This window comes from Thalassophryne amazonica, chromosome 15, assembly GCF_902500255.1.
Source record: "Thalassophryne amazonica chromosome 15, fThaAma1.1, whole genome shotgun sequence".
Taxonomy (NCBI): Eukaryota; Metazoa; Chordata; class Actinopteri; order Batrachoidiformes; family Batrachoididae; genus Thalassophryne; species Thalassophryne amazonica.
The window spans coordinates 39411801-39425408 of record NC_047117.1 but is presented as its reverse complement, the minus strand read 5'-3'; the positions used below and the strand labels follow the sequence as shown (position 1 = coordinate 39425408).

The window sequence follows — 13608 nt, the reverse complement described above, 5'->3', positions numbered from 1 at the left end:
GTCCTGATCACCCCGAGCTTGTGTTCAAGGGGGTGGTTTGAGCCGAAGAGCAGATATTGGTCAGTGTGAGTTGGTTTTCTGTAAACCCCTGTCTGGAGCTGCCTGTTCTCTCCAATCATAACATCACAGTCCAGGAAGGCTAAATGGTTGTTTCTGGCATCCTCACGTGTGAACTTGATATTGGCGTCCACCGAGTTGATGTGTTCTGTAAAGTCCTCAACTTGCTGTTGCTTGATTTTGACCCATGTGTCATCAACATATCTGAACCAGTGACTGGGAGAGATGCCTGTGAAAGACGTCAAGGCTGTCTTCTCCACTCGCTCCATGTACAGATTGGCCACAATGGGGGATACCGGAGACCCCATCGCACAACCATGAATCTGCCTGTAGTAATTCTCCCTAAACAGGAAATACGTGGTGTTGAGACAGATCTCCAAGAGTTGGCAGATGTGGTCTGGTGTGAGTTTGGTCCTTTCAAGTAGAGACACATCCTCCAGCAGTCTCTGCCTCACAGCTGAGACGGCCTCAGCAGTGGGAATGCAGGTGAACAACAATGTCACATCAAATGACACCATAGTTTCATCTGCCTCCAGCTGCAGGTCCTTGATCTTGTTCACAAAATCTTGTGTGTTCTCCACATGGTGGTCTGAGTTACCCACTAGAGGAGCCAAAATCCACTTGAGGTACTTGGCCAAATTGTACGTGATGGAATCTGTGCTACATACAATAGGCCTGAGTGGGACGTCCTGTTTGTGGATTTTGGGCAGTCCATAGATGCACGGAGTGGCGTCCCCATCTATGGACTGATCAAGACGCTTCAACACAGAGCCCTACAGGTGCCCACAACTGCAGAGGGAAGGGCTAAAGAATAACAACGTGTCCAGAAAGTCCACACAGTATGTGGGTACCCACGATGGTCCCTGGACAAAGTGCAGAAGTCCCAGAGAACAAAGAGACCAGATAGACAGGAGACGGAGACAAGAAGAAGAGTGTCTCTCCCTTATCTAGCAGGAGTAGGGGGAAAAACTACAGAGGATCTTCAGACAGCACAAAATCCCAGTTTACTTTAAACCGGTTAACACCTTGAGACAGAAATTAGTTCACCCTAAGGACATGATCCCTAGTTACAAACAGAGCAATGTAGTGTATTATATCAGATGTCAAGAAAACTGTAACGAACACAACATAGGTGAAACGAAGCAACCTTTACACAAACGGCTATACCAGCACCGCAGAGAGGGTGCCAGTGGACCTCAGTCTGCGGTTCACCTCCACCTTAAAGACACTAACCACACGTTTGAGGACAAGGAAGTTAAAATATTAGCCAGAGAGAAGAAATGGTTTGAGAGAGGGGTCAAGGAGGCATTCTTTGTGAAACGTTTGAAACCCAGCCTTAACCGGGGAGGGGGTCTGAGACACACTTTATCCCCTGTTTACTCAAAGGAGTTTCAGTCTTTTGTTCATGTTAATGAGTCATTCACGTCATCAAGGGAGCCATCAGAAAGGCATCCATCCCATCATTAGAGGGACAGCTGTCCTGCCATTAGGTGTGCTAACTACAGCACAATAGTTGCTAATTAGAGCTATTGTTTAGTCACTAGCCTATAGCAGTCTGCCTCTCAGTAGGAGGGGTCTGGTTAGGTTTAAAACTCCAGCTTTTGTTGGCTTCTGTTTTATTCTTCTCTACAAGAGTCAGACAGAAGTCAGACTTCCAGAGCAAGAATTTTAGCTGAGGAATCTTCTGCAATTTGAAGCGAAACGTCCTCACGTCAAGCAACCCAGTCCAGTCGAAGATTCAAGCTTCTCTACTATGGAAACCACCTGGACAACTGAGAGCCTACACAGAAATACTGGAAACATGCATTTTCCAACTTTCTTATGAGTTTTTTTTTTTTTGTTTTTAATCATTAATAAATTGATAAAATAAAAAACTATAAAGAACGTTTCTGATTGGTCAGAAATCTTATGATGTAAGCATGTGGCTGACCAAGCTCCCATCTTAAAGTATCCATATTTAATTCTGTGTGCAACAGAGGGAGAGTGTCCATATGACGGACTGATGAAAGTGTCACAAAGTTTAGGCGCGATCAGCGTGACTGTCACATGCAGCCTCTGTGTTTCAGTGCATTTGGCTAAAAATAGAGTCTGACTCACTCACTTATACAGTAAGGAAAATAAGTATTTGTACACCCTGCAATTTTGCAAGTTCTCCCACTTAGAAATCATGGAGGGGTCTGAAATTTTCATCTCAGCTGCATGTCCACTGTGAGAGACATAATCTAAAAAAAAAAAAATCCGGAAATCACAATGTATGATTTTTTTTTTATATATATATATAATTTATTTGTATGTTACTGCTGCAAATAAGTATTTGAACACCAGTGAAAATCAGTGTTAATATTTCGTACAGTAGCCTTTGTTTGCAATTACAGAGGTTAAACGTTTTCTGTAGTTTTTCACCAGGTTTTCACACACTGCAGCAGGGATTTTGGACCACTCCTCCACACAGATCTTCTCTAGATCTTTCAGGTGTGGAGTTTCAGCTCCCTCCGAAGATTTACTATTGAGTTCAGGTCTTGAGACTGGCCAGGCCACTCCAGGACCTTGAAATGCTTCTTACGGAGCCCCTCCTTAGTTGTCCTGGCTGTGTGTTTGGGGTCATTGTCATGCTGGAAGACCCAGCCATGACCCATCTTCAATGCTCTTACTGAGGGAAGGAGGTTGTTTGCCAAAATCTCGCAATACGTGACCCCATCCATCCTCCCTTCAATACGGAGCAGTCGTCCTGTCCCCTTTGCAGAAGAGCACCCCCAGAGTATGATGTTTCCACCCCCATGCTTCACAGTTGGGATGGTTTTCTTGGGGTTGTTCTCATCCTCTAAACATGGTAAGTGGAGTTGATTCCAAAAAGCTCTATTTTGGTCTCATCTGACCACATGACCTTCTCCCATGCCTCCTCTGGATCATCCAGATGGTCACTGGTGAACTTCAAATGGGCCTGGTCATGTGCTGGCTGGAGCAGGGGGACCTTGCTGCCCTGCAGGATTTTAAACCATGACAGTATCATGTGCTACTAATGTAATCTTTGTGACTGTGGTCCCAGCTCTCTTCAGGTCATTGAGCAGGTTCTCCTGTGTAGTTCTGAGCTTTCTCAGAATCATCCTTACCCCACAAAGTGAGATCTTGCATGGAATCCCAGACCGAGGGAGATTGACACTCATCTTATGTTTCTTCCACTTTCTAATAAATAATCATAACAGTTGTCTTCTACCAAGCTGCTTGCCTGTAGTCCTGTAGTCCATCCCAGCCTTGTGCAGGTCTACAGTTTTGTCCCTGGTGTCCTTAGACAGCTCTTTGGTCTTGGTTATGGTGGACAGGTTGGAGTGTGATTGATTGAGTGTGTGAACAGGTGTCTTTTATACAGGTAACAAGTTCAAACAGGTGCAATTAATACAGGCAAAGAGTGCAGAATAAGAGGGCTTCTTAAAGAAAAAATAACAGATCTGTGAGAGCCAGAATTCTTGCTGGTTGGTAGGTGTTCAAATACTTATTTGCAGCAGTAACATACAAATAAATTATTAAAAAATCATACATTGTGATTTCCGGATTTTTTTTTTTTTTTTTTTTAGATTATGTCTCTCACAGTGGACATGCACCTAAGATGAAAATTTCAGACCCCTCCATGATTTCTAAGTGGGAGAACTTGCAAAACTGCAGGATGTTCAAATACTTATTTTCCTCACTGTAGATGCAGCTGCACACAAAACCAAAAAACTCACTGAAAGATCCTGCAGTTCCAACATTACTTGACTACAGTAAGTGTGTAAAAACAGGGCTGATCCACAGCAAAAAACTTAATCTTACCTGTTATGCCATTTCAGTTGGACTCGTCATTGGAGCCTGATGAAAACTTATCCCTGATAGCGGACGATGACGTCTGAAAATAGTTCCTTGTCGTGGCTGAAGAAATGCGGCGTTTTAAAAGAAGTCCCTCTGTGTTTTCAGCCTTAACCAGAGTATGCCGGTGTTTTTGTTCCACAACAAGAAAATTAAGTTACTTTAAAAGTTGAAGAGTCACAGGCCGTGCCTCAATGATTCACGTGACATCAGCGTTTATCACAGCCATCAATTGACTCTTCCCGCGATGAAAAAACATCCCGTCATCCACCAACACACAAAAAAAATAAGTTAAATTGTTCCATTTGGTGTCCGCAAAAGAAGTGAAAGTGGCTCAGAGCTAACAGCTTGCTGCTGCAGCGTAACACAACCATACGCTGACGTCACACTGCTGGTTTGAATGCAGTGCCCCTAGTGGTGATTAATTTTTCGCAAATATGTTTTTTATGATTACTACTAATAGAAAATGCTAATTTTGAAAATAACTGTAAATATTAGTTTTATTTACCACTTAGAATGATACTGTTATACCAAAAAATTTCAAGAGGTCCCTTTTTAAAACTTTGCTGGAATTATGGAAAAGATGTGTTTAAATGTAACCATGCAATTTCTGAGCGGTGCTGAAGGATTTTATTTGACTAGATCATTGTGTGTAACCCTCCAGGTAATCCTGCTGCTGGTGATGTTCTTCATGCGGAAACGTGTGGCTCTCACCATTGCACTTTTTCACGTGGCTGGGAAGGTGTTCATCCATCTTCCCCTGCTGGTGCTGCAACCTTTCTGGACTTTCCTCTGCCTCATGCTATTTTGGGTCTACTGGATTGCTGTGCTTCTCTTTCTCGGGACTGCAGGTGAGGAAAAAAGTGAGGGGAGCTGTGCTAATGATAATTTGTGCTTTTATGTGGCTGATTTGTGAAATTCACAGTATTAGTGCTTCTCTGGCGGTTTGCATAAAAATAGCTTTTAAGTTCAATGGCACAGTTATTTGTTTAGTTTAATGTTAGAAAACATATTAATGATAACAAAAAAACAAAACAAAACTGTAGAGCATTAAGTTTTATTCGTGGCATTTTGTCCTGGTTTTGTGGCAGAGCTGAACTCCCACACATGGAATCTCATGCCAGTCGCATGATGTGGGAGGATGGCGTCAAAGAACCGCTTATTCCTTCATCTCCCACGTCTCCATTCTACAGTACATTCTTAAATATGGCAAAGTACTTTTTGAAGAGGTTGGTCAGTAAAAAAAAAAAAAAAAGTCTTGCTTACTTTTTGTTGTTTATGGTGTAATCTTGACAATATTACAACTTCCAAATTCATACAGTAGTGTTCAGTAAAGCCTTTGCTTTGTAATGCTGTCATATGAAAATTATATTGTGGCTTACTTTTACTTCCTCTTCGATAACTTGGTTGAATGGAGTCATTGCATTATTTGACCTTCCACTGCACAGGATTATTTATAATACAGTGATAACAATAACCCCCCGGCCCCCCCCAACACATCTGTGCGTGTGGTTTTCTTTTTATTTAACCAGGGTTATTTAACCGCGGGCTTCTGTATTGTGTCCCCTTTTATGTATTATTTATATCAACCCAGTGATATTCACTAATAATACAACTGGTTTTTATTTTATTTTCCTCCACATCGGCGGCTTGATGTGGTGCACCTCGTCCCATGGAACACAGTGCGATCTGCGCACTGTGTTCCTGCTCCTGAAAGACACCTTAGTGTGCATGAATCTTTGCGTACACGAACCTTCGCACCGGCATCATGCACGCCTGCTCGTCGGCGCAGTGTTTTGTGGTATGCTTATACAAGCTTAATTAAAATTAAACAATTAAAATTAAAATTAAACAGGGGTCAAAATTTTAAAATGTTCCAATCATATTGAAAGCTATACCACATTATTTGTCTGAACATGCATATTCCAAAAAGGAATAGTTTGGACTATCTATGATTAAATGTTATGGAGTTATGGGGTAAAAACATTAGGGCACCTTCATACACGGTGCGAATACATACAACTCAGGGCGATTTATGGCGGTAGAGCTTGTATAAGCATACCACGAATCTTTGCGTACACGAACCTTCGCACCGGCGTCATGCACGCCTGCTCGTCGGCGCAGTGTTTGACCCCAGTTTAATTCTTCAATTGACCCCTACCTGGCCTCCTATTGAAAATTCAAGTGGATACTCAAATTGAGTGGATTATTCAAAATAGCAATGTTTAAGTAGTGTGTGCCAATTTATCTGCTCCACCAATATGCCATCACCAAACTGAATCTGTTCTTTATTATTTTGCTGTGCAAGTGATATTTGCTCCAACATACTATTATTTTTGTCTGGGAGCAGGGAGAATTAGTTTGTAAGCACCAGCTCCTACAGGCTGAATTAGGCTTCCTATCGCTCCTGTCAGTTTCCTGTTGGTTCCCACCGGCTCCTGTCGGTTCCTCTCAGCTCCTGTCGGTGTTTAGCCGCACTGCCCCCTGCCCTCCCCCTGTTTGTGGATTTGTGTCATTTTGCACTGAGAATGTCTCAGTATTGTGTAACTGAGCAAAGTGATGAATGCGTGTGTTTGGTGAGCCACAAATGCAAAATCACGCTTCACAAACAATTTTCAGTTTTGCTAATAAATATTTGTAAAAACCCACACACAAGTTACAAATCAGAAATTTGTTTGTGGATCACAAAGCACATGTACAAATCAAGGGATATTTGTAAATCACACTCTGTGCATTTGCAAGTATTAATGAGACAAATTTAACTCCATATGCACGTTGCCCTTGAATATTTATAAAATAAGACCCTCAACAGAATATACTGCCATTCCGTATGGTTGCGCATGATGTATACAATTCACACATGCAGGCCGCTGGAGCTTGTTCAAAAAAAAAAAAAAAATGACAGCAGAGTTTGACATTCGGCTTCACTACCTTCATTGTTCACATTCTCTGGCAAAAGACTCACTAAAATACAACAGCTGTTATGATGTGTAACCACACTCTCAACAGCACTCATGATAAAATTTGACATTTTGCTCAAATTACAAAATACTTAATTTTACAAGAGTTTGTCTATGTCAGTTCTACACCACAACTCGTAAAACTAATTAGAAACATTTTTGACACTTGACAGACACTGAACTGCTGGGATAGGCTCCAGGCGAGTCAGTAAGTGAGTGACTGACACTGAAATGTTAAACTTGTGTGACTCTAAGGGGACATCGCCTTATAGATGACTTCTTTACAATGATTGCTACCTATCCCAAGAAGAATTCAAGTCTCACCAGTAGCACGGCAGATAAGAGAATATTTACAGATAAATCCTTCAAATGATGATACAAGCACCAAATTTGGCACAAATACTCCTTAGGCATTACACTATGGTAAAAGCGGGGTAGCCTCCTAAATTGTCAATAGGCAGCCAGGTAGGGGTCAGTTGAAGAATTACACAGGGATCAAAATTTAAAAATGCTCAAATCGCCTCGTTGAATGGTACGTTCCATCTTTCACTGAATTAAGTATTTGTTCCATTGAAAGAATGGAAAAACATTCATTATTTGTTTTATATAAGGGCGAAAATAGATTCTCATCATTTGATATTTTATTAATTTATAAACAACACAAAAGGGACTTACATTTCGCTATTCATCACTGGTGCTTAACAGTCCAACACAAAATTTAAATGGGAGTCCAAAATTGTTATCAGTAATCTGTGACGCCATCCACTGACTTTGTATACAGACTGCTGTCTGCTTTCCTCCCTCCAGTGAAAAAATCACATGACAAGTTTGTCTACCTCTTCATTCTAATGCCACGTTCACACCGGGCGTGACGCGAGCGACTGCAGCCACAGGTTGCCATGTAATCCCTATGTAAGGACGCATTTTGGCGCCAAACCGTGCAGCGCGACGCGATGGAGGCGAGTGAAGCGACGCGAGTGAAGCGATTTTGAGCATTTTGCGCGTTTGTGGCGCGACATTGCGTCGCCTCACGTCGCACTGCCCTCCTCCCCAAGTTCAAAAATCTGAACTTTTTCGTCTCGTCGCGCCGCGATGACCAATCAGGGACTGAATATGTAGTGACGTGGAGATGTCTGGAGTTTGACTGAAGAAGTGAACATGTCCTGTATCTGGTAGCAGCCTGTGAGCAGGACTCATGTCTCTTTTGTCCTTTATTTCACAATCATGACAGAGTTGTTGGAGCGAACAGCAGCACCACAGCAGTGGGGAGCGGAGTTTCTTTTTAGTTTTATTTTACGTGCACGTGCGAATCGTCCTGGAGATTATTTTACTTATTAACTACACACCTGTATAAAGCAAATGGTGACTGGTTTCTAAACACAATTATGACAGAGTTTTTGGAGCAAGCAGCAGCCCTACTTGCAGCAGCGGGAGCGGAGCTTTTTTCTTTTTCTTTTTTACGTGCGTGCACGAGCGAATCGTCTGTAGACAATATTTTATTAATTAACTACACAGATGTGACTGGTTTCTAAACACAATTATGACAGAGTTTTTTGGGGGGAAGAGCCATCTGCAGCAAGCAGCGGAGTTTTTTTTTTTTTTATTGTTTACATGTGCGCACGCGAACGGGACAGTTGATCCTCAAACTGGGTCCCGCAGAGGTGGAAGGACCGCTGAAAGCGGCCGTCACCCAGACACAGCTCCTGCAGCAAATAATGATACTCTCTGTATTGTGAGCTTTTCACAACAACTTGCTCCGTGTGATCAAGGTCCGTCATGTTAGCTTGACTGACAACCGGAGCCGGGGAGTGGAATGGAAGCTCCTCCTATTTGATGACGCACCGGGGTGAATTTTCGCAGCGAAAGTCCACCCAAGCAGAGCGACACATCGGGCGAAGGAGGCGCGTCCGTCACCTGGTGACCCCCGCGAATTTGTAGCGTCTGATCACGCCCGTTTCATGCCTATAGACAGCTTACAGAATGGTGGATTTGTTTTGTGTGTGTGTGTGTGTGTGTGTTAGAAGAATTAGCAGTGTCAATTAGCTCCTTCAAATCGTCATCCACCACCAAAAAAAAAACTCCCTTATGTTTAGCTAAATGCCACCCCCTATAGTGTGAGTGCACATGGTGGTCGGAGCATGCAATAGCACATTTCATATAGCACCAAAATGCAGGCTAAATAGAACTACTGCATGGTCAATGAAACCTAATAGCAAATAGTACGAATAATCCAGGTCACATGGCATACAAACCACCAATCAAATGATAATAGTGAGGAAGTGCAAGGTGGAATTTACTGAGATTTCAGACAGGATCCACAAATAGGCAAAAGGACGTGATATCAGATAAATTTTCAGTCAAGCTGTGAAAAACTGTGCTGTTTTTTTTTTTTTTTTTCTCACAGGGACTCCGATTAAGAACAACGCTACAGGTCTGGTTGAATATCAGATGAAAGGGCCTCTTCAGTACATGGTGTGGTACCATGCTGTTGGTCTCATCTGGATCAATGAGTTCATTCTTGCCTTCCAGCAGATGACCATTGCTGGAGCTGTGGTCACTTACTACTTCACAAGGTAGGAAAAGAAAACCATTTCTGATTTGTAGCATGTTGCTGGCATATTTAATAATTTGTTAAAGGTGCATTATGGATGTTTATTTTGAAATTTGTCACTTTTTGATGCCTGTGTGTGCACAGACTGTAACCCCTCCATCTGTCATTCGCTGATTTTCTCAGTTACCTATATACTGTACTTTGTACAAAGGAATCTGCTAGAATTTTGTGTGGAAATCCATTTGTTTATGAAGGCTGTGATGTTTATGTGTGCTCCTAAATGTCTTACCCTCTGCAGTGTAGACACAGAGGATTTAGGTTTGTATTCCACAATCTATTGTGTAGCTAACAATGTTTAGCTAATACCAACAAAAGAACAGCTCCCAGCACAACCAGACACCCACAACTAAAAACAAACAACAAAAAGGTTTATTTGTTGACACCCATACAGGGATTGATTTTGAGATATGGAGGGACCTCTGTTTAATTTTTGGTGATCATAACCAATCCCACATTGAGTTTCATTCTGCTGGACAACTGAAAAACACATAAATATACAGGTGCATCTCAATAAAATAGAGTATTATTTAAAAAAAAAGTTTTTTTCCATCAGCTATTTCAGAAAGTGAAAATTTTATATGTTCTAGACTCATTACATGTAAACTAAAATGGTTTGAGGGGTGCCACAAAGAGGAATGGGCAAACTGCCCAAAGATGGGTGCACCAAGCTTGTGGGATCATATTTTGACAAAAGTGCATCAACAAAGTATTAAGCGAAGGATGTAAATACTTATGTATATGTGATTTCTTTCTTTTTTTATTTTTTATAAATTCATGTTGTCATTATGGGGTGTTGTGAGCAGTGTTGCCACAGTTACTTTGTAAAAGTAATCCAATTACTGATTACTCCTTGAAAAAGTAACTTAGTTACTTTACTGATTACTCAATTTTAAAACTAAGATTACTAGTTACTGTATTAGTTACTTTGAGCAGCTGCCGACAACACCCCCCTGCCACCTCAATATGAAAATGATAACCCGTGATAACCCAATACTCACTTTATAGTCACCCTTTCTTGACTTTAATGAAGATAAATACTTGTTTTATAAAAATATAAAATAAAGACATCTTTCTTCAGGGGTGGAGAAATCCACTGGTCCGAGGTCGTGGACCGGTAATTTTTGGCTTATGTCTAGTAGTTATTTTCACCTGCTAGACTGGTGTCTTTTTAAAAATCTTGTCGGTCTTGTAATTAAAAGTCTTCGACAAGTCCGATTTTTTTTTTTTTTTTTTTCTTTTTCAAACTTGTGCTTTAAATAACTCAGCCATTCGAAGATTACAACAGCGTTTTGGATAGCGAGCCATCCAGGCGTCATTTGGACGGTCAGTTTTCAAAAAAGACGGCGGAAAAAGCCGTGACCGGCTTGCTGAAAGTCATCTAAAATGCGGAGTTTTTCAAACGAGCTCTGTGTGTGTGTGTGCGGAGCTACTCTGCTTGCTCACACAGGCAGGGAGAGGGGGAAGTAGGGAGCTGAACAGAGCAGTGTCTCAGTGCACAGGTTGTCACATTAAGCAGGTGACAACTCTGAACTTCAGTAAGCTTTAAAATTTTTTAAGTATTTCTTTTAGATCATAAGCTAATGCAGGTGTTTTTATGTCAAAGCACAAAATGTGACTGACTGAGGAGGAGAAAAAAACAGGATGAATTCTATTCAAATTCAAATTTATATAGCACATTTAAAACATAGCTGCAGCTGACCAAAGTGCTTCACAATAATAGCAATACAAAAGTGAAAAATATTAAAGGAAAAATAAATAAATAAATAATCAAAAAATACAGAGCAAAATAGAGCAAAGCATACATCACTTAGCCAGTGTTGAAAGCAAGGGAGAAGAGATGAGTTTTCAGTCTGGACTTAAACTGTCCCACAGACTCTGAGGACCTGACAGTCAGCGGAAGATCGTTCCAGAGTCGTGGCGCTGCGACAGAAAAGGCTTTAAGCCTGGCTTTACGAACAGCCAGGAGAAGCTGGTCAGCTGACCTCAGAGCCCTACGTGGAGTGTACGGCTGCAAGAGCTCACTCAGATACATCGGGGCTGTACAGTGCAGACACTTAAAAACAATCAGCAAAACTTTATATTTAACACAAAAGCCGACAGGGAGCCAGTGTAAGGTGCAAAGCACAGGGGTGATGTGTTCATGCTTCTTTGTTTTAGTCAAAAGGCGGGCTGCAGCATTCTGTACACTCTGCAGGCGCTGTAGGGAGCACTGGTCCAGCCCAATGTAGAGAGCATTACAATAATCCAGACGTGACGTTATAAATGCATGGATGGCTCTTTCAAAATCAACTTGAGTAAAATAAGATTTAATCTTGGAAAGAGTCCTCAGCTGAAAAAAGCTGGCCCTGATGACAGAGCTGATGTGCTTATCAAATCTGAACAATGGGTCAACTATCACCCCTAGATTTTTTTACAAAAGGGTGGCAAAAAGTGGACAGAGGACCAATAACACTGTCTTGTCCTTGTAGAGGGTTACTTTGGCTGAACACTAAAATCTCAGTTTTATTTTTATTAAGATTCAGAAAATTAGCTCTCATCCAGACTTGTACATCATTTAGACAATCCTGTAGTATTTTTACAGCAGCCTGGGTGTCACACGAAATTACTAGAAGGTAAATCTGAATGTCGTCTGCAAAACAATGAAAACAGACTTTGTGCTTTTTAAAAACAGACCCAAAAGGGATCATGTACAAAGCAAAGAGAAGTGGTGCTAAAATTGAGCCCTGGGGCACACCATATTTAAGAGGAGACACAGAGGAAGAGTACTGTCCTACATTAACAGAAAAACTTCTGTTGGAAAGATAGGACCGAAACCAATTTAGCACTAAACCCTTAATACCTATATGTGCATCTCGAGGCGAGTCACAAGGACACTGTGGTCCACTGTGTCAAAGGCTGCAGATAAATCTAAAAGCAGAAGAACCGCAGAGTTCCCAGCATCAACAGTTAAAAGAAGGTCATTAAAAACTTTTAAAAGGGCTGTTTTAGTACTGTGTCTTAATTTAAAACCAGATTGAAACTTCTCCCCTATTTAATTAAGATCCAGATAAGCCTGCAATTGGTCATAAACAGCTTTCTCTAAGACTTTAGACACAAATGGCAATTTAGAGCTCGGTCTATAGTTGGACAACACATTTGGGTCAAGATTGCTCTTTTTGATGAGCGGCTGGACTACAGCATGTAGAGCTGACGGAAAACAGCCACTTGATAGAGAAGCGTTCACAAGTTCAGCAATGTACGGACCAATACACTGAAAAACATCTTTAAACAAATGACCTGGAACAATGTCCAAAGTGCAGGAAGAAGACTTAAGCTGATTAACAATTTTAGTCAGCTCACAAATAGATACAGGATTAAAACAATCAAAAACAGCATGACACATGGATGCATCTACTGACTCCACCTCAAATACAGGAGATGATCTAAGATCAGAGATTTTATCTCTGAAATAAGAGAGAAAATCTTCAAAAAGGCTGGCTGAGGGCACAGCAATATTGCTTGCACGAGGATTAATGAGCGAATTCAGAGTGTTAAAAAGCACCTGAGGTTTATGACAGTTTGAGGACACAAGATCTGACATGAATCCAGTTTGAGCAGCTTTAGCTGCTCTCTGATACTCAGACAGTCTGTCCCTCAGTATTTGCAAGGAAACGTGAAGATTATCTTTTTTCCATTGTTGCTCAGCACGCCTACAAGAGCGGCTGAGTTCACGAGTGCACTCGTTTAGCCAAAGCTGTGCTGTGGGCTTTAAGCGCTTCAGCCGTAAAGGAGCCACAGAGTCCAAAGCCTTTGTGCACGCACCATTAAAATAAGAAAGGAGTTCATCAGGAGTTGCGTTATCTGAGTCGTTTCTATATGTTTCATGAAAAGCACCAGAAAACAGGGCGGCTGACTCAGTATTGAATGTACGCACCCGGCGCGCCATGGCGCATGGACTGACCACGCTCCGAGACAACGTTACAGAGAATAAAACAGCAAAGTGATCAGAGAAGTAGGTTTCACAAATCTCAATTACATTAGGATTAAGACCGAAAGAAAGCACAATGTCCAAAATATGCCCCTTCTTGTGCGTACAGCTTGACACAGACTGAGTCAGATTAAAAGAGTCAATCAAATCCAAGAAGTCTTTAACCATCGGCT

General features: G+C 41.5%; 1 protein-coding gene across 1 annotated transcript in view; it reads left to right on the top strand.

The window, feature by feature from the left end:
• LOC117526255 (choline transporter-like protein 1) overlaps window positions 1-13608 on the top strand; it is a 60836-nt gene that overhangs the window by 30328 nt on the left and 16900 nt on the right. The window contains exons 9-10 of the mRNA XM_034188303.1: window positions 4562-4748; window positions 9262-9430. Coding sequence (XP_034044194.1) covers window positions 4562-4748; window positions 9262-9430 — 356 coding nt within the window. The remainder of the gene's footprint in view (window positions 1-4561; window positions 4749-9261; window positions 9431-13608) is intronic.